The sequence below is a fragment of the Amphiura filiformis genome, chromosome 4 (genome assembly GCF_039555335.1).
Source record: "Amphiura filiformis chromosome 4, Afil_fr2py, whole genome shotgun sequence".
NCBI lineage: Eukaryota > Metazoa > Echinodermata > Ophiuroidea > Amphilepidida > Amphiuridae > Amphiura > Amphiura filiformis.
In genome coordinates this window covers 62612661-62638309 of record NC_092631.1, presented here as the reverse complement: position 1 = coordinate 62638309, position 25649 = coordinate 62612661, and the positions used below count along the sequence as shown (strand labels likewise).

General features: G+C 37.2%; 1 protein-coding gene across 3 annotated transcripts in view; it reads left to right on the top strand.

The window, feature by feature from the left end:
• The first annotated feature begins 4975 nt into the window (after positions 1-4975).
• Positions 4976-25649, top strand: part of LOC140151177 (polypeptide N-acetylgalactosaminyltransferase 11-like) — a 34242-nt gene continuing 13568 nt past the window's right edge. For all 3 annotated transcript variants that reach the window (XR_011858910.1, XM_072173432.1, XM_072173431.1), the window contains exons 1-8: positions 4976-5070; positions 13870-14426; positions 16276-16448; positions 20614-20774; positions 21383-21597; positions 23369-23486; positions 24103-24252; positions 25079-25300. Coding sequence is in view for 2 of the 3 variants with exons in the window: in XM_072173432.1 (XP_072029533.1) it covers positions 13912-14426; positions 16276-16448; positions 20614-20774; positions 21383-21597; positions 23369-23486; positions 24103-24252; positions 25079-25300 (1554 nt within the window). In the remaining variant the exon portion in view is untranslated. The remainder of the gene's footprint in view (positions 5071-13869; positions 14427-16275; positions 16449-20613; positions 20775-21382; positions 21598-23368; positions 23487-24102; positions 24253-25078; positions 25301-25649) is intronic.

The following is a 25649-nucleotide window of genomic DNA, read 5'->3' as shown; positions in this document are numbered from 1 at the left end:
GGGCCCGTACTGCTCCTTGTCCATGGGCCCCTGAGGCTCTTGTTACGCCCCGGATGCGACTGATGATGATGCTGCTTCTGATGATGCTGCTGCTGATGATGCTGCTGATGATGCTGATACTGATGATGCTGATGCTGCTGATGATGTTGATGCTGCTGCTGATAATGATGTTGATACTGATGATGCTGCTGATGATGCTGCTGCTGATGATGCAGATGATGATGATGCTGCTGATGCTGCTGCTGCTGATGATAATGCTGATGATGATGATGCTGCTGCTGCTGCTGATGCAGATGTTGATGCTGATGATGATGTTGATGATGCTGCTGATGATGACTGATTATGCTGATGATGATGCTGATGATGATGCTGATACTGCTACTGATGATACTGATGCTGATAATGCTGCTGATGATGATCCTCCTGCTGCTGATGCTGATGATGGTGATGATACAGCTGCTGATCATACATGTCATCATCATGCTACGGTCATCATGCATCATCATCATGCAAGTCATCGTCCGAGGCATCATTGTCATCATCAGTCATCACCAGCAGCATCATCAACATCATCAGTATCATCAGCAGCAGCATCAGCATCGTCATCATCATCATCATCATCATCATCATCATCATCATCATCATCTACAATTCTACATCGTCAGCAGCAGCATCATCATCAGCGTCATCAGTATCAGCATCATCATCAGCAGCAGCACCGTCAGCAGCAGCATCATCAGTATCAGCATCATAAGCAACAGCATCACCATCATCAGCATCATCAGTCATCATCAGCAGCATCATCAACATCATCATCAGCATCATCAACATCTGCATCATCAGCAGCAGCATCAGCAGCAGCATCATTAGTATCAGCAGCATCTTCAGCAGCATCATCAGCAGCATCATCATCAGCAGCAGCAACATCATCATCAGCATCATCATCTGCATCGTCAGAAGCAGCATCATCAGCAGCATCATCAGCAGTATCAACATCATTATCAGCAGCAGCATCAACATCATCAGCAGCAGCATCAGCATCATCAGTATCAGCATCATCAGCAACATCATCATCAGCATCATCATCAGCAGCATCATCATCAGCAGCATCATCATCAGTCGCATCATCAACATTATCATCAGCAGTAGCATCATCAGCATCTGCATCGTCAGCAGCAGCATCGTCAGCAGCATCGTAGTATCAACATCATTATCAGCAGCAGCATCAACATCATCAGCAGCATCATCAGCAGCAGCATCATCAGCATCATCATCATCAGTAGCGTCATCATCAGCAGCATCAGCATCTTCAACAGCATCATCATCAGCAGCATCATAAGCATCAGCATCGTCAGCAGCAGCATCATCAGCAACGTCAGCATTCATGGATATCGTAGATATTGATTGATTACTTGATAATGATGTAAATAATATTAATGATAATAGTAATAATAATAGGCTTAATAATAATAATAACACTAATAATAACACTAATAATAATAATAATAATAACAATAACAATAACAATAATAATAATAATAATAATGAATGATAAGAGCAGTAGTAATAATAAATAATAAATTGAATATCATCTTTGGATTGAACATAGGGTAGCTGCAGGTAATATGGGACAGCAGGTAATATGGGACACCTTTTTTCATTTTAACAAAAAGTAGCTTAGAGAAGGTACACACTTTAAGTTGATTTGTTAAGTGTTTAGGAGTGTTCAGAAATACTCTGGTGGGGGGACTGGAAAATATGTAGGGGGGTCATAAAATTTTAGGAGTTCTGAATAGGGGGGGTTAAAAAAGTTTTGGGTGTATGAACAGGGGGGGGTTAAAAAGTTTTTTGGCACATAGAGGGGGGGGGGGGTGTAAAAAATTCCCGCGCTGCGCGTGCAAATGTTTCCATATTAAGCCAGAACAAAAGTACATTTGATCCAGTGTTAAAAATTGTTGTTTATATAACTTCATTTTGAGGTTTGTGTCAGTTCTTTCTCGTCAGCTCTTTAAATCACTAAAAGCCGAAATATCTTTGCTCTTCTTTAGTGTTGACAATTTTTACAATAATGTTTCATGTAGTACAGATTATTTTATATACAACTAAATCATGTTGCATTACAATTATAGGCGGAGGAAGCTTGGAGAACCGGGGTACATGCCCCCCCCCCCCCTATTTTTCCATGGATGGGGGGCATTCCCTAAAAATCCTAATAGAAGAAAATATAAAGCAATAATAGCCATGTGCAACTTTTTTTAGCACATCGAAAAGCTCTGTGTTTTGGAAGTAGTGTAGACAGGGGGCGGAAAGGCCCCTGACAAAAAATGAAAGAGAAAAGTGCCCCTGTGACAAAAAATGAAAGAGAAAATCTGGAGGGCAAAGAAAAGGAGCAAGGAGCCCCTTTTTATATAAATTCAACCCGATCATGGGTCAAAATAGTGTAAAATACAAAATGTTTGCACGCTGTTTTTCTTTTTTCGTCTGTGCCCCCGAAATTTTATTCACCCCTGACCAAGAAAACTGGCTACGCCCCTGTATTTTGGGCTAAAATAGTCTTGTTTTTGCGTGCTTCGCCGCAACAAAAAGTCCCAGTGAACATAGGCGTAGGTCCCGGGGGGATGGCCCATACAATCATCCCCTAATGTTGACGCCTGTATGTGTCTTTCTGACCAAATTAAGTTCATATTTGGCCATTTTAGCCCCCAAAAAGTACACATTTTTGCGTGCTTCGCACGTATTTAATCCACTTTTGCATCAAATTTCATTCATTTAGCTTCCAAATGACAAAAATGTTAGAGCGCTTTGCGCGCATTTGTACCATTCACTTATTCTGTCGTCAAATGGTACTGGATTCAATATACTTTTTCCAACCCCATCTCACCAATGTCAAAAAGACGCCACTGCCAGTAAAACCAGAACAAAATATACTCATCTCGACCCCCCCCCTAAATTGTAATGCTTCCGTCGCCACTGATTTCAATCATAAATGTATGGTTTATTAATACTGGGTTGCATAAACATACATTCCACATATTTTGTATCAATGACATGGGTACAATTTTGTTGCACATGAATACAAATTTTAGTATCATTAATATGTTTCCTCTGCCATTTGATGTAGAATGGTACATTGTGATGGGGGGGGGGGTCAAAATAGTTTTGAACCTATTTGAGGGGGGGGTCAAAAGTTTTAGGTCCATTAAGAGGGGGGTCAAAAAAGTTTTGGGTTCGCGAAGAGGGGGGGTTAAAAAAATTTCGATATGAAAAAAAAATTCCAGCCCCCCCACCAAAGTATTTCTGAACACTCCCTTAGAGACATCAATTGTGCTTCTAGAAATGCAGTTTTGGAGTCTGTGTATCAAACTCTTGGAAATCAATGCCAAAAAGAGTGAAATTGCCCAAAAATTTACGTCGTTTTTTTGGCCTGATATAAAATCAATGACGCCACATTTTATGATTGTGTATCCAAATACTCTGGTACTGAGGGTGCATTTGTCACTTTTTATGATCTTTAGGTGATGGGTTAAGCTTATCAGCAGGTAAAATTCCACTGAAAAGTGGCACTTTCCTTTTATAAATGATCATTTTCTCTGATTTTCAACAGAATGGGTGCAGGTAATATGGGACACATAGGAAATTGTGTGCTTTGTCAATGCGAAAAACAAAACTATTTAGAAAATTGAATTTTCTTGTTGAAATTTGCATTTAACATTCAAAATCATGTAACAAAAATGTTTTTAGAACAAAAGAGTGATTTTCTGAACATTTTGATTTACACCATAGAGATAACACAGTGTCCCATATTACCTGCACATGCAGGTAATATGGGACACTTGACGATGACGTCATTTTGACGTCATAGCGTCCAAACAAACATAAAAACAAGATAACATTGCCTGTTTTATTAATCTTAAAGGACAGGTTGTTCATCATAACTATCTCTTTTGGGCATATCTTCTATAGTTTTTATGCACATAAGCTAAACGTCCTTAATGGTCCCATATTACCTGCAGGTACCCTAGTTGTATTCGTCAAACATGATGCAGTCATGTCTACAGTAGAATTCATCTCGACCTTTGCAGGACTTAACCCCATTAAAAGCTATTAAACCAAGATAACACTCATTGAAACAGCTCAACTGATTAAATCGGATCTTCTCTGGTTGTGCACAAGTGACTGTTTTCATGTGCGATATCGCAATAAAGCTGGTATTCATAGCTTCAGTTGGGTAACCGATTATAAAGGAAACGAAAGGAAACAATGTTATGTGTGGCTTTGTTCACGAAATCAGACAATGTCGTGCTTTTTGTAAACCAGCATTCTTGAAAATGAGCAACATAATGATTTTTGACTTAACACGGTTTAGAAATAATTTCTTCATATTTTTGGTGTTATCTGTCGTTTACATGTCCTTCCTAAAACACAAAAGTACGACCCTCTCCAAACACTAAGTTAGCTAAAAATTTAGGACATGTTACAAAACTTTATTTTCTAGAACCTATTTAGAATAATTTAAATGTAGCTTTTACCGGTTTTTTTTTTTTATTTTTCAGAAGTGAGCGGTCCGATACCAATATTTTCGGTCAAATCTCCATTCAAATAACACGGGGAGTTGGCTAGCTATGTCTTGCCCTCACTCATATTTTACAAAAGTACGACCATTTCTGAACATCTAACCTAGCTGTAATTTTAGGTCGTGTTAGAGAAATATATTTGCTAGAAGTTTTGGAGAATAAATAAAATATTGGCTGGTTATTTTTCACACAGTGATGTTAACTAGGCAAGTGTCCATTCTCCCAACATACATCATTTGTAGGGTCACGCGTCAATGGTGAGAGCACTGTGTATTGTGTATAGGAAAACGGACAGTAACTGCAGTATGAACAGACGAAACACTACGTCCTCAGAGTTGGTAAATACGTCATCTGCTTAACTATTCATAGGTACCTTGAACGGCTGGAATACATGGGTTACCCGATCGAGCGGAAGTCGAAATTCTAGAGCAGATTGTTCAATTTGTTCCATTCATATAATATATTCATGGCAGACCAGAGTAGAACATGTAGACAGGTAAAGTTTCAGTTAACAATGTGGCTCGGCTAAAGCTGTTATTGTGAAGGGTAGGGGATTTGTGATCCAATTCATGTCTTCAACTTGGAATTCGCGACTGCCATGTTCAGTTCAGTTCAGTTCAGTTGTGGAATTCCCGCCTTTTAATTCAGGCGCACCACCAAAAAAGGTGTAGATTAGCTGATGATCAAAAGAAGCATCAGTAGTTCACATAATAAAGTTCACATCAAATAGTTGTTCACATCAAATAGTAGGTTCACATCAAATAGTAGGCTCACAAGCCGTGCTCACAAGCCTCACATCAAATAGAAGTTAACATCAAATAGAAGTTCACATCAAAGCACCAAGATGACGAAACCACAAATCAATAAATCACTGACGAAACCACAATGTACCGTACATCAATCAATTCATATGCAAATTATCACAAACAGCAAGGTGGTACTAACACGGCGATAAGTGGAGAGTTCATAGTTCATACAGATCACAGTCAATACTCATTGTACTACACTTCAAACTAAAACACAAGTTCACTTCCCCGTTCACTTCACGACAAAACTACAAAAAATAATGCAGGGTTGTTTATACAAATAAAGTACAAGTTATGGTAGAATCTTTCCACAAGCCGTGCGATGGATTTTCCAATGTTCGGCTTGGCATTCCTTACTACAGTACATTGCGATATGACATCTAGTGCATTTCTTCAACCCCCCGTTAACGTAGGATTCAGGGCGTATACATTGAATGTTGAAACAAATGTTCTCAGGCTTTAGGGAATCCACAGCTTGTGGTTTTTGATATCCAGAAGCTGCTTCAAGTATTTGGCCCAGTTTTTGGGGTTTTTGGTTAACATCCAAGCCTGCTGTAGCTTGAGCTTTTCCATCAATATCCGCAGAAGCAGGCTCGGTAGTGATTTCCTTAGCTTGCGATTCTGGTGGTGTGACATGGACTTGAGCCGGTTCATTCACAGGACTCCGATTTGTTCCTTTTTTCAGAATTCCTTCAGAATTTTGCACCTTTCAAAAATGCACCACACTCGGACCGCTTTCAGAGAAGAACGGCAGCCCCTTGCTCAGATTGATGCGAGCGCCCTGTTAATAAGCAACATAGGTGGAACTTTGTTTGCGCCGACCTTTTAGGCAACCAACGTTTTGACGCGCAAAAGCCAATTGGTATTATCGGCCAATTGTACTATTAAATGATCAGATTTTTATATTACCGCGCAAGTTAGTTCACCACGTAAACTTGTATGGCTCAAAATTCGGACCGCTCGCCATTAAGTTTACTACTGTGTGTGTTTTGAAAGTTGTTGACGTTTTAATGATCCCCGATTCCCGGTCGATTATTTTAGCTGTACGTCATGTCACGTGCATGACGCAAGTGGGTACCAGGCTACCAGCCAAACTTCAGAAGAAAAAAAATCACGATCGCCGATAACGATGTGATGTGGGACTTACATCTATAGGATTACACAGAGATATTTCTTGCCAAAATTTGACCATTTCTAGGTAGCTTGGCCCTACTTTGTCTGCGTTATATGAAAAAGGACAGTCTTACATGTAAGTAAGTAAATGTGCAACGCTTTTGATGTTTTGATGTTTTGGGAGACTGGGAGGGATCAGAACAAAAAAATGATGCAGAGCCTATTCTTGACTGTGTAATATTCCTTCACCACATTGCCGTACGGAGACAGTCTTATACGATGGACAGATAGTATCAGTTTGTGAATGAGGACATCGTATAAGTTCCTTGTACTACGCGCAAGTGTGACGCGTCTGTTTAGCTCTGTTACTCGCATGCTTGACTGAGAACTCTTTAAGTCTAGCCTAGAAACTATAATCAAATTAAGTAATTCTTGGCCAAACTGGAACATGCGTGTTAAGCGTCCATGTAGTATACTAAGCGTGTACGCAGTGTGTAAGGCGCGTGTATACTTTCTTCTGTACCACGCTATATTCGTGTGTGTTTATCGCGGAGCCACTAGCGTTCACAGTGTTCCAGTTTGGCCAAGAATTACTTAGGCCATGGGAATTAAAGTAGTAGATTTGCGTCCACCGCCCGCATGCTCCAAAACCTACCGCATATTTTTTCATTATTTACAAAAAATGTCATTATTTACCAGAAACAAGAAAAAATGGCTTTCAAACATAAAATCAGCAAGTTTGAAGTTGGTAAAACAGTCGTAAAAAACGTGAAAATGAGTCGGCAATGATGTTGTTCACCTGTGTTGGTTGTTCACCACGAGTCCCGGGCGTGTAGTTCAGTACAACAAGCATGACAGGCCAGGCAACGCCGGTAGCCAGCAGCCATCTTGAAAAAAAACCCCACATGAATATGCTAATGCCTGACCCCTGTTAAGGTCACAATTTCATTCATAAAAACATGCCTGGTCAATCCCAACCACTCCGAGCTACCGATTAAGACCATGTGAATGTGACGTGATTGGGTTCATGAATATTTAATGAGCAGCGCGATACTGCTTAAACGGTAGAAAAGATAACAGGGATCACCAAAATTCCGATGCTATGCACTTTGCATGCTTTGTGGTGCCTGGCGTGCTAACCGGCTCCTTTACTTTGTACAGCGTGAATGGGGGTAGTTCGCAATGCCAGCACCAATGCCAATGCCCCAGATGTTGTTTATTCTGTTAACATGGTTAAGGGATGGGGTATGAACGTTTGGACAGTATTTATTGTGGGACATTAGAGCACATCAGACATATCGAATTGCATTCTGAATACGGTACGAAGAATGTCCTTCTGATATCAAATAATTTTGTAGGTGGGATGAAAAGCCGACGATGAATTGAAATTGACACATTGACACTCTACATAATTTTGATTGGCAGTCTGGGCAATGGGCATGTTAGTGAACAGTTTTCACGGAACTCGGGAATGCAAAATTTATGTAAATTAAAGGTGGTACTACACCCCCTGATAAATTTTGTGACAAATTTTGCATTTTTCACACTGGTATAATGGTAACAAAAGTTATGTATATACATGTAGGGGCAAGGAATCCAATTACTTCACTGAAATTTCAGTGATTCAAGACAAGTGGTTCATAGGCCAAAACAAATGGTTTGTCTCAAAGCTTTCACAATACTCTGGGAAATAGAAAATTAATCAGTTGTTGTCATTATTTTGTGTATAAACAAAAAAGTAGTCATTTCCGCTGATTTTATTTACTTTCTGTCTCATATTTGTTGTCAAAATCAACCCTAAATATTTAAAATGATCTACATAAATCATGAATATGTGAAAACATTATTTTGGAATTTTTGAAGGATTATGATGTGAGAAAATAAAGTCCAATTCAGTGAAAATTAACTCGCAGTGAACAAGACAGGTATCAATCCAAGATGGCCGCTTACAGTAGTAACACACGCGACACACGGCGAGATTTTGTGTCAGAGTAGGCGTAAAATTAGTGGTGTTATCGATAGAGATTTTATGTATCGCCATGTCGGAAGAAAATACAATCGACATGTATCGACAGTCAACTTTTAAGTTAAGCTTACCTAATATTCATCAAAACAAATGCTCTAGATCGTGTGTGTGGCATTACTGCTCTACCCCACATGATCTGCACAATAGTGAACATTATGTCATGATATTCCAAAGCTGTAATTGGTTGGAAGGTGCCCATGTCACTGACATGATATTTACATAAATGTGTTTGTCCATTTATTACGGTACATTCACATCACTGTGATGACATATCTTGTGCATGTCATGTAATTTGTGAATTCATTCAATTCAATTCTATGCTCCTGGTTGTGGGGGTATGTCTTGGTGTATAATTTTTGTTGACCGTGTGAACTTAAGGTCAACAAACTTAATCATGTCAGGCGTCACAAGTTGGCCCCTAGATGAGTGGACGAGTGGCTAAACTCTCTATGCCGGGGGTGTGGCCTAGTAATTTTCCATACAAAAAATTGCTTTCTTGCATGAATGGTAGTTTCCTACTGCTAGTTTGTTTTGGTCTTGTGCTATTTATATTTCAAGTGTTTAAGCTATCAGCGGCTAGTGGCTTTTGATGTTGGGAGACAGTACATCGTTCATGTCGTTTGTGTATCGATACTACCATTGAGTGTACCGACATGTCAGAAGTCTGTGAATTTTCCGACTATCGATACTTTCGACAGTCGATAACAGGCCTACGTAAAATAAATTAAAAATATTGATAGTTTGCATGTCATTTCTTGCAAAGAAATAGACATATTTTATCAACAATATTCCCAACATTCTATTTAGTGAAGGAAGGTAAGGCTAAAATTCCACCCAATAATATGAGAAAATATGAGTTTTTTACAACTCAAGTGAGACTACTTTTTAAGCTTCTGGTGCCGAATATTGGAGACCTTGACATGTATTCACTGTTATGAAAGATTAAAATCGCACCTTGTTAACTAGCAAATCCTCATGTAAAGTCCCCCATTTTCGGTCATTTTCACCCAAAAAAGGGTGGCACTATACCAGGGTTGTCACCAGGACCAAAAAAGTACTGGTTAAAATATTGAAGGCGAAGCGTAGCGAGCGAAGCTCTCGCGCCTCGCACTATCTTTTTAGTGAACGCTAGGGATTGGGGAATAGGCTTTGAGGGTACCACCCCACTAAAAAAAAATTTCTTGCTCTTTTATGATGAAATATCATCATCCACTTCCGACAGGTAAACAAAAAAAAAAAAAAAAAAGTTTTTTTTTTTGAGTGCGATTTGCCCCGACAGTGCCGGATGGCCCCGTCCGCATAGTGACAACCCTGCACTATACTCGCGTCAGTACGGAAACACCAAGTCAAAAAAAAATCGCATTTCGCATTTGTCTTCAAACCACTCGTGAGCTTTGAGACAAACCTGGTTTTTTTTTTTCCTTATACATGTTTTAAAGAAATATGTACATTCTAGCGTTACCCCTTTTCTTATAAATAAAGTACGGTACTTAACGCTTGTCTTGAGACACTGAAATTCCAGTGTATTAATTGGATTCCTTGCCCCTATTTCTTGAGAAAAATGCAAAAATAGTCACAAATTCTAGGGGTGTAGTACCACCCTAAACTGTCAATTTTAAAATGTTTTGTATCATTTAAATAGGTTTTTTCTGCAATTGGGTATATTTGTATTGAAAAGTTGAGTTTTTATTTTTGGTGCCAAATTCAGCTGACAGCACTGCCGAGAAGTGTTACAGAACGATCAATATGTATGGATCAAATTGTTGTCGTGGGACGATAATGCAACATTTGGTAAAACGTATTGTGTGAGCCATTCTGCATGTGCGCCAAGCTCATTAGCAATGAAAATTTCAAAGTGTGCATGCCCAGACTGCCGATCTAAATTATACAGTGTCAATGAAGCAGTTTTGTTAGTGCACTGTGCACGCTCTCAAAATGAAATCAAGTGCCGTTCTTCTTTGACAGAAACTGTAGTTTGCCACTCCAGGGGTTCTGACACTAAACAAAATATGCTCGTTCTTGCCTAAATTTGAATGCTTTCGAAGCCAATGGTCTAGTCCTGACACTCCCATATTATTTCACAGACATATCATATCAAATGTTAGAAGCCTGTGTCTTCCACATCATTTTCAGGTCACATGAAGCTAAATTAGGAGGGTGCAAATGGTGCTGAATACAGTACAGGGTGGTCCAAAAACAACTTTGCCCAATTAAAAAGGTTCATATCTCAAAATTGAAGTCTGCTTCAAATTGTTTTCACATATTCGTAAAGAACATCTTCTTGAAGAGTATTTGGTGAAAAAACTATCCAAGAATGTATTAAATTAAAAATGTGACGCTAGTTTTAAATCAAAGGGTCAAAACTAACTTTGTCCACACGAAGGCCTCCTAGCTGTCGCTGTCAAGCATCACTTGCAATAGCGAGTAGAAAATGAGAACCACTCGGTATATGCACAAATTTGTTCAGCAATTTTATATAACACAATTAAATAAATCAAACATAAACAATTTAAATGTCAAGCTACCATATTTCGTCATGATATGCACTGCAGCTTTCATGCTGCAAGATATAAAAACAATTCTCTTCAAATATGGGCAAAGCAATTGTAACCTCAGACCTCATTTTTTGTCATTACGAAATGTTATCTACAAGAAAGTTTTAAGTTATTGCACTTATTGCATCCGAGGTTGTGAAAGTTGTTCATATGTAGAGTTATGGTAGGTTTTCGGCGGGACTCTTACCTTCGGGAAAACAAATCCGAAATTGATGCTGCACTTCCAAAAATCTTTCTGTTCTTAAGTATACCTCTGCCATAAAAGTCCTCTCTTGTGTTGTGAATTGCCTTATCTTGACACCTTGCAAACCTATTTAGAAATAAGCCACGCAGTCACAAAATGCACGAAGGCCTGAAAAGAATTGCGCCAGACAAAACCTTTGTAATTGTGTAATTTTTATGCTAATTGTTGGTCAATGACAGGAGTGAAGTTGAGTACATGACAAGTAAATGGGGATTAAAATTGTATTTCTTTCATGCATGTGAAACAATCATCACTTTTCAAAGACAAGCCAAACATGTTTACAAATTACATGTATGCCTAACGCGTATGCCTTACTCTTAGCAATCGGACACATCCCAATGAATTATGTGTGGACAAAGTGAATTTTGACCATCAGACGTAAAACTAGCACCATTTTGTTAATTTAGCTTCTTTTGCTTTCATTTCTTCATCACATACTTTTAGAAAGATATACATTTAGAATATGTAACAATATCATGACTAGCTCTTCTACAATTGGAGCAACCACCCTCTGAAATTGGGTAATGTTGTTTTGGGCCACACTGTACATGTTACATTGTACCATACACTTTTAAACCACTGTTAAATTTGATGGTGATGGCGATACCTTATTTATAGGTTTTATGAACGCGTATTACTTGTTAGTAGAGAAATTAGACAAAATAATGCACGCGCGCTGATGTTGATGCATAGACGCACAAGCCCCGAAATAATCTATTTCATCCTCGAGAAGAAAAAACAAAATTATCACTTAAGGTTACACGAAGAAACGTATAAAAAGCGATAAAAGACGTATAAAGTTGTTTTCTAAAACCGCGTTTTCTCAGCAATCAAATATCGCAGTGAGTCAAATGTTGGTGCATGGATGTATCTTTACATTATTTTTGTGTATTTATAAAAAAAATTAGAATCCGTTTGAAAATCCTTCGTTTAAATCATTTTTACGCACCATGTTCACAAGATCAAAAACACGTTCCATGCAGTTTTTTTCAAATGTTCGCTCCGTATAAAACAACGCCGAGTGATTGTTTTCTCCTTTTTTGTATTGTACTACAAATCGATTATAGAAATAATGTTGCCATGGGGAAGAACCAAATACAGTACCGATTAAATTTAAAAAGCCCGTTTTTGGGGAACATTTTCGAGAATCCTGAGAAAAAACTGTTTTGTGAAATTATCGATATCTTGATAACGGGCGTTAATTTAGACATCTGAATACCTACATTATTTCTCAACATTCTGCCAATTGCTATCCCATTTGATTTTCACTCCAAATTGAAGCTAGTATTGCAAAAAACGAGGTTTTTCCTCCATCACTTCGTTCAAAATTTCAGCGCCGACATGCGTGTTTATTCTAAGAGCCATTGTGCGGACGCGATTGTAATCATTAAGTAATTGCATCAATAGTTACATATCCGCTTCGAGAACAAGAAATTTCGTAAGCTGATGTATGGTCGAGTGGATAGGGCGTTGGACTGGGAATCTGTTATGAACAATTTTTGTGGGTTCGAGTCCCGTGTGGCTGAATTTTCTTTCCTTTTTTCTCTTTTCTCATTTTTACTTTCTTTCTTTCCTCTTTTCTTTCACTTTTTCTTTTTTCATTTTTCTTTTTTTTTATTTATTTCTCTCTTTCTTCCTTTCTTTGTCGTTCTTTTTCTTTCTCTCTCTTTCTTTCTTTCTCTTTTTCACTATTTCTTTATTCTTTCTTGCTCCTTTCTTTTTAGTTTTATTTGATTGATTCGCTGACTGCCGTGAATCGTGATTGATTGTTTTTCACTTTATATAAATCAGAAATTTGTAGGCCTGCTAAGTCTGTCTTTTTGAATATTCTTCCCAAATTCGATTTGCAAATAATTGCTTTTTGATACTGTTGTTGATGTTATATTTAAAATTTATAAAATCCTTATGAAAATTGCCGAAAACGGCTTGTGCCCCTCCTCGGCATCCGACCCGCATGCCCCTCATGACACCTCGCCCGCCCCCGACTCACGAGCTCCGGGCACGAGCTAATCCAAGTTTCATGTCTTGACCGTGGATCAATATTCTATTGTAAGTAGGCCCTCACGTCCCCAGCACGCTTGTTCATTTTCTGCATGGCTGTTTCTGTTATGAACTTACGCCCTCTGAAATCAAGCGCATGAAAAACTCTCGCTAACCTTAATGTTTTGGAAAATACAAGCAAATTATAAATGCATCAGCCTGCAAGAAAAATGAAAACTATGGTTAAATGTTTGCAGTGTTGGATAATTTACTTTCCAACTTTGCATAGCAATTTTTAGTGAAATATTTTTTACCAGGGGTAGACATAAGGAGCAATAATCAGCTGGCCCACTTTGCTACATTGCAGTATTTTAGTTCCAATATTAGATTTAATTTGAACTACTATAATCTACACCAAGATTGTAAAAAATTGCTATACAATATGTGTAGCAGGTTGTCTAAAATAAATCCAACACGACCAACAGTGAATGTTTCAATGTAAAAAGTCATGACTCAGTTGTCAGTTCTTTACAAAATTCCTTATTGTATAATGTGTTTTATTGTTTTGCAGATGATTTATTTCTGATTGAGTCATTGTGAACGTGTATCAAGAATGGCCAATTTTAGGTTGCGCTGTTTTTGTTATGGCATCGTGGTATCGTCTTTCATATGGGTTGTCATCGTTTACATGTTTCTAACAGAAGTTGGCTCTCAAAAGAAATTACCAGGGCTTGCAGACAATTATTTACCAAACAAGGACACTAAAGACAACAGAGTGCATTTTGTGCCAAAATTACGCAGAAAAGACTGGGAAGAAAATGGTGAGGAGGATGAGCATTGGCGCCACAATCTTGTCATACCTGATGACAAGGAGCGGAAGAAACTTAGCCAAGAGCATTTCTTTGGTAAAATTAACGAGAAAAAGCACAAGAAGCAGAGTAAACTTGCCACAGCTGCTGTTGTAGAACAAATTTTAAAAGATGATGATGATTTTGCACAATTAGGGATTGTAAGAAATGAAAAAGACAGAATGACAAGAGACAATGGATATAGACAGCACGCATTCAATGAATTGGTCAGCAATAGGATAGGTTTACATAGAAATGCAACGGATACAAGGCACACTCTGTAAGTATGAACTTTGACCTTTTAGAAAGTTAGGATGATGTGTTAATACTTCTGTTTGTATTTTGAGACAGATGATGATTGGTTGTCTGGATTATGAGTAATAGCCAGGTGACAGGTCCATCCAAGGAAAAGCATTGCATGATAAAGCTGTTACTTATGAACGTGTTTTACTGGTTGGGAGATAAATTGGACAAAATAATGCACGAGCTTGGGGCTCGTGCATTAGACGTATCAACATCACCGCAAGTGCATTATTTTGTCTAATTTCTTGAGCAACTAGTATGTTCATTGACCTATTTCATACATGAGAAGGAAAAACAACACATGATATTTGCTGTTTTCATAACAAAATTATTACTAAAAATATTGGAAAATAGAACCAAATATAAATGAATTAACCTGCCCGAAAAAGAATAAAGCCTACACAACGTGTGTGAAAGCACTGTGTGTAGTATTGGAAGTGCACATAATACACAATCAATGCATGGTTTTCTCAGAAAGGGGTTATCAATATTCAACATTCAGTGGTCAATGCTGTCAATTTCTTATCAAAATCATTAAAAAGAATCAACATTTTGATGATTACCATGGTTACAGAGTGCCAGTAAGCAGCATCAAAATATCTGTTTTATAATTAATTCCTGTTAAACATTATGAGCAAATTTGGTATCAAATTGGAGCTAAAAAGATTCTGCACACAACCTTATCAATCAAGTCATACATGTAATGCACTTATCAAGTCTTTCCCCGGCCCTGGGGGACCCGGGACTAGCGGGGACTTAGCCGGGGAAGTACATTTTGCCAGCGTGACATCCCGGCACTGACCCGTTAAAGTCCCGCCTACGGGCATAAATTTTCTGTACATCCCCGCTATGACTCGGCCCCGCTAGCCGGGCTACAGTGTGACAATCCCGGCACAATCCCGACCCCATGGGCCGGGACTTGCATTAAAACAATGTACAATCCCGGCTATGCCCTGGCCTATCTTGCAGAGTTTAATATACGGTATACGGACACAGATAAAAACTTATAGATTCAACTTTTTAGGGCAATAATATTGCATTTCGTCAGTAGCGGAAGAGGGGTCAACGACTTTAATAGCATGTGCTAAAGTTTGCAGCGCAGTATACCTGTGTCGATTATTGAATGAACGACACAATATAGGGCTAATAAAAAAAGATCGATTGGATTATTTGGATAGCAGTGATCGTACACGACACGGCCGATTTAATAGTGCATGCCGATAATTTTAAAGACATCAACATGTTTGAGCCTTAATTTACATGCATAAGGATTTAAACAAAATAAAGTGTTTTAAAAAAAGTAGACTTTCTTTTATAGATGCACGAAATTGGTTTTAATATAATATTGGTTACTTAAAACAAGTAATTACCCCACTCCTCAGTTTGCTTTGTAGCGCCACAATCGTGAAAATAGCGCATTACAGATGAGTATGCAAAATCGGCCGTTCTTGGTATACTGATGTTTTTAATGGTGTGACTTCTTCATGAAAGTCCCAGCTATGTCTCGCAGTGCGGGGAAAAAATTGTACACCCCTGCAAAAGCCCCGCTAACATGAATGATTGGCCCGGCATAGCAGGGACGATCTACTGTACATCCCCGCCAAGTCCCGGCTAACTTCCCCGCCTCATGGGCAATGATTTTGTGTACATCCCCGGCTATGTCCCGGCATGTTCCCCGCTATGTCCCGGGTCCCCCAGGGCCGGGGAAAGACTTGATAAGTGCATAACACGGTCAGGTTTTGGTGTAGGACAGGTTTCATAAGTTCAGACTTTCTTAATGTGAGTAGTTTAGTTTTGAAAACTTGTTTGTTGACTTTGTGTTTCAGATGTAAATACCATGTTTATGATCCCCCAAGTCAACTGCCGTCAACAAGTGTAGTGATATGTTTTTACAATGAAGCATGGTCAACATTACTTCGTACAGTATATAGTGTAATAGATAGGACACCAAAACAGGTGCTGCATGAAATCATATTGGTGGATGATTGTAGTGCTTTAGGTGAGTTATTTGTAAAGTAATAAACATCTACCAAAAGGTAATCACCCCATTAAATAATGGCCGTTATTCCTAAACGGTTGATCGTATGCCAAATTAGGGATATGCAGTCAAAGCAGAAATGCAGTCAAAGCAGAATTTATTTCTGCGCATTATGCCACCTCATTTGTTGCAATGCTCCCAAAATTGATTTTCGCAGCATACAATTTTAATGAAAGTAACCCAAGATTTGAAAGTTGCAGCAAAATCCTATAGCCTTGTATTCAGTATCCTTTGAAGGAAATCTGCTCTCATTGGATTATTCTTTTTGTTTCATGCATATAGGAGATCAAAACATGTGATAATCAATGACAATTGTCATATACATGAGTGATCATTATCATGTTATGTCAAATTGAAACATTAAGATTTCAATATTTTTTTCTGACCGACAAGGTCCTAAATAGCATACAATTCAAAATATGAAGAGCTTTGTTTCAAAACCCCTTACATCCACTTTTGGCCAAATTGAGTTATTGGCATAATATTATAGTGTGGGTAAAAATACACATTTTGGTGGTTGTTTGACCTTCATACTACCTTCCCTTCCGGCGTTATCGCATATTTCCCGTTTGGGAAATCTTAGGGAATTTCCGAAATCTGAACTTAAAATGAATATAGAATTGTTTTGTTTTAAATTTTTGATGTATAATGGTAGCCTGGAATGTTCTTCACCTATTAAAACCAAAAGGAACTGTTTTTGGGTCACTACGTTTGAAAAATCATTTTAATTAACAAAAGGTGTAGCTTCGGAATACCCAAAAAATGCCATTTTCCCGAATTTAATTAAAAATTCATAATTAAAAAAGTAAATGAGATATTTCAATTTTTCTTTTTGGATTTTCAAAGCATTAATCAAGTTACATAATGTAGTGCAAACAAATGGGCTCAAATTTGATTGCAAAGGTGGTTTCTAGAAAAGGGTAAATTTATTTTGTTGCAAAACCCCTTACATCCACAAAAGGTGCGATATAAAATAAATAATAAAATAAATAGGAAGCCTTGAAAATTGTCCCAAACCTATTCTTTTAGTTTCTATTCATCAACACTTTATCCAATCCCAAATTGAATCAAATCGAACAAGTAATACTTGCACAATTAAAAAAAGCTGTTTTTCTCAAAAAGTCAAAAGTGGATGTAAGGGGTTTTGCAACAAAGCTCTTCATATACTGATTGGGAGGTATGTAACAATTGGTCTTTCACCTCTTGTGACCTTCTTAGTCACAAAAAACATTGAACTTGTAATGTTTTAATATGGGATTCAGCACAGGATCTGTGGATTAGGTAAACAATAACCACTGAAGTGAATAATGACATTTTTTTATTGATAATCACATGTTTTGACCTCCTCCAAGTTCACAAGAAGAATAATCAAATGAGTGGTGAAAACATTTTCTTCCATGGATACTGAATACAAGGCAATAGGACTTTGCTGCAACTTTCAAATCTTGGGTTACTTGTACACTGCGAGATCAATATTGGGACATTGCAGCAACAAATGAGGTGTCATAATGCGCAGAATTCTGCTTCGACTGCATATCCGGTGATATCCAAAATTGTGCATAGGAATAATAGCCATTATTTAAGGGGGAATTACCTTTTGGTAGATGTTTACAATGTATGCATTATACATGTGTCATTGATCAACTTTCAGGCCTGTGGTACACTTGAAATTCAGTGTTTTTTTGGTATGGAAAAAATAAATGCTTTTGGAAGAAGTTTTGGAAATAAAAAGCCCTTTTATCCATTGAAAAAGTTATTACATTAAATTCTAGTCATATGATCCAATGTTGCATAGAAGCAGCAGCAGTTATTATCATCATATTTGATGGGTAACAAAGCAACTTTCATAGCATGTTGCATGGTAAACAGCTGGTGTGTCAAGTTTAACACTGAAGCAATTAATTAGAGTTTATAATATAATTAAAATAGAATCAAAATTTACATGAAAAGATTAAAAATGTATAGATTACAAAATTCACATACTTTTAAGGTCATCCGAAGAAAAGGTCATTATAGCAATTAGCATCATGAGTCGTGTGTCAGGGTATCTGTCTGTGTTTTATCAGTCAACAATTATGCAAGGCTTTTGGATTAAATTTGGTCTCATATGAAGAGTTTAAAGCCTAAATTGCAACCAAACTTGGGTCATAGTGTCATTGTGGTTGCTTCCATGTATTGGTGGTATCCAAGGTCACATACTGAGGTCAATGGTCATTTGAGGTCAACTGGTAAATATGCTGAAAATGACAAATCTGGACTCACAAGAACAGTTCAAATCCAATGTTTTGATGAATCTAAGTGTGTGAAAATAATGGATCGTCTAGGTCTCGTCCAATAATTTTAAAACTCATAGCATGACCAATAAATATGGTCTCAATCGATTCAATTTTATATCAATTTTGGGTCATAGCTACACTATACAGGGTGTCCCAGAATGATTTGTACCGTGTTTGCAAAAATAACTAAAAATAGAAGACGGGCAGTGTATCTATTTTTGATACATGCATTATAATGCTGGACATGTCTCCTACTTATTCTGTGAATTTCAGCACGCTACCTTTATTTGTTTTATGTGGCATGCAATAATGTAAAATCAATGAAAAACTGCTTTTCATTTTCAGCGCAAACGACTTCGCATACCCTTGAAAATGGCACGATACGATTAAATAAAGAACGTGGGATGTTTGGCACAGCATTTCGGCGACAACTACTGTTGGGGTTGGGCCTTAAAGCTTGCCAGACAGCTGCAATCTTCGCTCTAGTTCTTACAGTCTTCACGAGCACCTGAAGCTTCACTCTGCCGATTCCTGACAGTTCTGTGCTCGTCAAACTTCTTTCGTTATACACTATCGCTCCTTTGACTGGAACGCAGCGTGCTCATGGAAATCGCCTAATGAATCTTCTTTATGCGTCTCAACATAGCTGCCGGTTTGCCAGTAAGTTTTTGAAAGGAATCTACGCTGCTGCACAATAAATTGAGGAGCCATCTTTTCTGTACCACAACCAGTTCGACCTCTGCAAGCATTTCAAATTACATGGACCTCACACCACAATAACTAAAACTACCGCCAAAGAGAGAATGGGATTAGGCCGCAAATCCTTAATTCCATGTAATGATTGCTTCAGAACGTCATAAATAATAGATAGATATCGGCTATTTAGTGGAAATATGAACAGGGCACAACTAAAATACCTGCATAACTTTTTCCAAATAACTTTGTGCTGAACGGTTAGTAATGTTACAGATTTTCAAAATAGGTTGCGTTGTCAAAACTTAGAATTCACCATTTTTACGCAATCTTCTATAACTTCTACTAGAAACGTCCCAATTTTAAAATCTAAAAATCTGAGAAAGCTAAATATATGTAAAACTTAAAATGTAAAACAATATGAACATTTAACATGCCCTTCATACCTAAAAAATTCCATCTTTCCCGGTACAGATCATTCTAGGACACCCTGTAGGAAAGTTCATAGTGTTCAAGGTCAGATTTCATTTGAGGTCGACATGTAAAATAGGCTGAAAATTAAAAAAAGTCTCATATCTTCGGACAACTTTTTTGGGACCACCATCCCTATGTGCCAAGCATGTAATATACCACATGCCACTATAAACTGGCTGCTATGAGATCAGGACTGGACTTTCCCCCCCTTTTTTCAACTTTTTTTGGCAGTATAACCCTTGTAACTCTAAAATGTTCTCCAGTTCTTTAGCCTCAAACTCTGACAATTGGTGCTCTTTAGCTCAAATTTGTGAAAAATGGAATTTCTTAGCTGCACAACCTATACTTTGAATTCCATTGAAATTTGAGTTAATTAGTCCTATTTTGTCTGAAAATCAGTTCTTAAATATATTTGCACCTTTTTAATTTAGTCGCATACAATCTTTGATAGCCTAATATATTTGTCATGCTCACAACAAGCATCACTACAAAGGGATTCTGCTTCTTACTTTAGCAATAAACTATCAGTTTGTTTTGTAAGAACCAAACTTTGTGAATGTGCATTTTTGATCAGTGTGTGAATTTGTTAAATACATGTGTATGGGAGAATAATGGTGATGTTTTCCTTCAGTAACTTATCGTCAGGTAAATCAATTAATTCGAATTCTTTATTTATTTTCCAGATCATCTCAAGAAGAAGCTAGATAGCTATGTAGCTAAAAATTTGGGGTCTTTGGTAAAAGTTGTTCACAATTCTAAACGCGAAGGCCTGATCAGAGCACGTGTGATTGGGGCTAAGGCAGCAACAGGGGAGGTACTTATGTTTCTGGACAGTCACTGCGAGGTATGGTATTTTATTGTCAATATAATGGTATAATATTAAAATTGTGGATATTTACACTATGAGTGGATATCACATGTGGCATGTCTCAAATTGTTGGTCAGAGAAAATAGCATCATACTACATAAGGATGAGTTAAGGCAGCATTTGCCATTGGAAGATTGTGGTAAACGGCATAATATTTACATCAATAACAAATAGTAACGTTGGTGGGCGTAGTATAAAATCGAGTGTATGTTGACATGATTACATGATCAAAGCAATGCATTTGTACACATGTAAAGGAACTGTGATAAAGTACTGATGTCACTGCCTCAATCCAAATGGATTATAGAAGATAGCCTAAGCTATTGCTTATTGTGAATTATGTACTTTAAATGTAAGATAAATGATGTGACAGGCTGAATGCATGCTATCAACCTTAAGGCTTTCACTTACTTGAATCCAATCAGCAAATTGTTCCACTGGGCCCACATATAAGGGGCCCTGATGCAATCAAATTTTGTTTAAAAAATACACCTGTATTCAATTATCCCCTTGTATTGTGTTTAACCAACCACAAGTGCGTGTCAATATATTTGTGATAGCGTATCTGTTTTTATTTACAACAGGTTGGAGAAACATGGTTAGAGCCTCTTCTAGACCGCATCTCAAACAATAAAAAGACTGTGGTGTGTCCCATCATTGATATCATCAATGCAGACACGTTTGTTTACACCAGCTCACCAATAGTCAAAGGCGGTTTTAATTGGGGTCTACATTTCAAATGGGAAAATGTACATTCAAGTCAGCTGTCTAAGAAAGAAGATTATGTTAGACCAATCAGGTAGGAGATGAATTCAAGTCGGCTATCTAAGAAAGAAGATTTTATTAGACCAATCAAGTAGGAGATGAATTCAAGTCAGCTGTCTAAGAAAGATTTTATTAGACCAATCAAGTAGGAGGTGAATTCAAGTCAGTTTTCTAAGAAAGTTTTTATTAGACCAATCAAGTAAGGGATGAATTTAAGTCAGCTGTCTAAGAAAGATTTTATTAGACCAATCAAGTAGGAGATGAATTTAAGTCAGCCATCAAGAAAGATTTTATTAGACCAATCAAGTAGGAGATGAATTCAAGTCGGCTGTCTAAGAAAGATTTTATTAGACCAATCAAGTAGGAGATGAATTCAAGTCAGCTGTCTTTATTAGACCAATCAAGTAGGAGGTGAATTCAAGTGAGCTGTCTAAGAAAGATTTTATTAGACCAATCAAGTAGGAGGTGAATTCAAGTCAGTTTTCTAAGAAAGAAAATTTTATTAGACCAATCAAGTAGGAGATGAATTCAAGTCAGCTGTCTAAGAAAGATTTTATTAGACCAATCAAGTAAGAGATGAATTCAAGTCAGCTGTCTAAGAAAGATTTTATTAGACCAATCAAGTAGGAGGTGAATTCAAGTCAGTTTTCTAAGAAAGAAGATTTTATTAGACCAATCAAGTAGGAGATGAATTTAAGTCAGCTGTCTAAGAAAGATTTTATTAGCCCAATCAAGTAGGAGATGAATTCAAGTCAGCTGTCTAAGAAAGATTTTATTAGACCAATCAGGTAAGAGATGAATTCAAGTCAGCTGTCTAAGAAAGATTTTATTAGACCAATCAAGTAGGAGAGGAATTTATGTCAGCTGTCTAAGAAAGAAGATCATGTTAGACCAATCAAGTAGGAGATGAATTCAAGTCAGCTGTCTAAGATAGAAGATTCTATCAGACCAATCTTGTAGGAGATGAATTCAAGTCAGCTGTCTAAGAAAGAAAATTTTATTAGCCCTATCAAGTAAGCGATAATTCCAAGTCAGCTGTCTAAGAAAGATTTTATTAGCCCTATCAAGTAAGAGATGATTCCAAGTCGGCTGTCTAAGAAAGATTTTATTAGACCAATCAAGTAGGAGATGAATTCAAGTCAGCTGTCTCAGAAAGATTTTATTAGACCAATCAAGTAGGAGATGAATTCAAGTCAGCTGTCTAAGAAAGATTTTATTAGACCAATCAAGTAGGAGATGAATTCAAGTCAGTTGTCTAAGAAAGATTTTATTAGACCAATCAGGTAAGAGATGAATTCAAGTCAGCTGCCTATGAAAGAAGATTATGTTTGAGCAAATTAATAAAATCGGCAATTAATAATTTCGAAAATATCTACTAAAATATCTTGAGTGAAACAAATGACAAAATATTATGTCCTTTTTTTTTCAATAGAATTTTAATTTGCACAGATGAATTTGAAGCAAAAAAAGTTCATTAACCATATAATGTACCAAACAGACTGCCTTTAAGTGTTTTATTTGTTGCCAAAATTGAAACACATAAAAAGTATGTGAAATCACAGAACTGGATATATGATTTCACAGATAGTTCTCTGAATTCACAGGAGTCTGTGAATTCACAGGAGTCTGTGAATTCACAGGGCCCCGAAACTTATGTGGCATGATCATTTCTTGCCAAAGGAGGCAAATTTGAAATTCGAGTTATTATAAAATCAACATGACAAACATGTATTCTTTGTTAATATTTTAAACCATTTTTGCTGCTGAGCATTCCAGGAATAATTCATTGATTGTATTTGTGACAGGTCTCCAACAATGGCAGGTGGGTTATTTGCTATGGACAGAGAATACTTCCATAAGCTTGGTGAATATGATGAAGGCATGGATGTCTGGGGTGGAGAAAACTTAGAAATATCTTTCAGAGTAAGTGTTTTGTATGACAAATTCACTGGATTACTTATAACCAGTTCTGATTAGAGGTTAATAACTGCACATTGGTTGTTCTGAGGGTATTGTGAAAATCCCAACATTTGATTTGGAACTAAGGAATATACTACACCCCAAGGGATATTTACAAGATCCAAAGCAAAGTGCTCTGATTTTTTAAGATATTTGAAAAACAGCTTATAAATAGTCTCTATCACCATGTAATCTGTTCAGCGCATCTTCGCGTTTTAGTAATCGCTCACGTTCACTCAACTAGCGGAGGCCCGTGCTCCACACGGGCATATCGCTAGTTAATCAAATTCAAAAGCGACATTTTTTACCTTCTTTTTTTTAAAAATAACAACATTTGATAAATTTAAACTAGTTAAAAATACAGATTTTTAAATCACAAAATTCATTTCCTCCTAAATAATCGAATAGGCAAAGAAGGATTTACTACAAGCGACCAATTACAGCTGCACTGCACAATCACGCAATGCGTGAGTACTGTAGTTGCACTGATGGATATCAATAACCTCCATGCATATGTGTGCGATTCATCTAATGCAACTTTGTATTGCAATCAGCTTTGTATATTGATTTGTTTTCATAGATATGGCAGTGTGGTGGATCTTTAGAAATTGTACCGTGTTCCCGTGTTGGCCATGTGTTTAGGAAGCGTCGTCCATATGGATCAGGAGGGGTTGATACTACAACACGCAATGCACTAAGATTAGCGAATGTGTGGATGGATGACTACAAGGTATAGTAAATTGAACATTTTGGTGCATGCTAAGGGGGTGTATAAATATTCTTGTTCAATAGTTCTCTTCAGCTCATTCTTATAACAGCAAGACCAACAGATCTTACAATAATTATGTGTAAGATGTAAAAGAAAAGAATATGTATCTATTATAAATTAAGCAGTTTGGCGAATTTGTAATGTTGAAAACTAAAGGTATTTTGTGATGCAAAGAATAGGGTTGTCCACACCCCAAATGAAACGTCAAATTTTGTTTTTGTTTACATTCCCGCAAAGCTTGTATCTTTTCACATTTTAGGTTGGATGGCCCACTTCAATGGCTGCCATTGAGGTGTAGGAATTTGTAGAATCTACAGCATTATCTATTCCCAATTCCTGAAAAATACAGAACTGATTTTTTTTGGATTGAAAAATATTATCATGTTTTACCAAATGAAATGTAGCTAACTCCTAATCCTTTAGTTCTAAGTGGCAATAAAAGTCAAATTTTAATATTTGTCCAATTTTTGGAAATAGAGCCAAAAACATGCATTTTCATATGTTGTGGCAATCAAGTCCAAAGACTTGTACTGAGACTAATTTCAGGTTATGCATTCTAATATTTGGAAAACACATTTTCTAATATCTTTGTAATCAACTATCAAAATTACAAACAAGGGAAGAGACTTACGCATCATACACTGGAACATGGAAAATTAATTTCCTTGATTGTAGTTTACAATCTTATGTTTCTTGATCTAGGCTAACCACCTATGTTGCTTGATCTAGGCTTACCAGCTTTGTGTCTTGATCCTGATGTATTGTTTACTGCTTTTGTTTTCCACAGAAATTTTTTCTTGATACTAGACCTGAAGCTCGGCAGATGGACTATGGGGAGGTTTCAAACAGAAAAGCACTGAGGGAGAGGTTAAAATGCAGATCATTCCGTTGGTATTTACAAAATGTTTATCCAGAAATGAGATTACCAAATGAAACTATATCAGGACCATTGGCTGGAGGAGGGTTCAGAAGTCATCGGAAAAAACCTATTGCTATTAGGAAGGGTCATGTAAGTAATTATAATTTAAAGGTGATTAGAATCTTGTAGGCTTGTTATCGACACATGATTTCTAATTCAACACTTCGTCGTGGGAAAAAATATGACAATCGACACGTGTCGAAACTCGTAATGTGATTTAGAAATGCTGAAAAAAGTAGATAGATAAGCTTAAAATCACACGGATTGAGTTATGATTGCCAACTTCAGGTGTAAACATACTTCCTGGTTCGTTCTACTTCTGGGGTCGGGTCAACTTCGGGAGGTAATTTTTGACTTTCCGATGAAAACATGATCGTACGGTAAGCTTATTCGAACAAAATAGCATGGAAATTTATTTTTTTCTTCTTTTTGATATGTG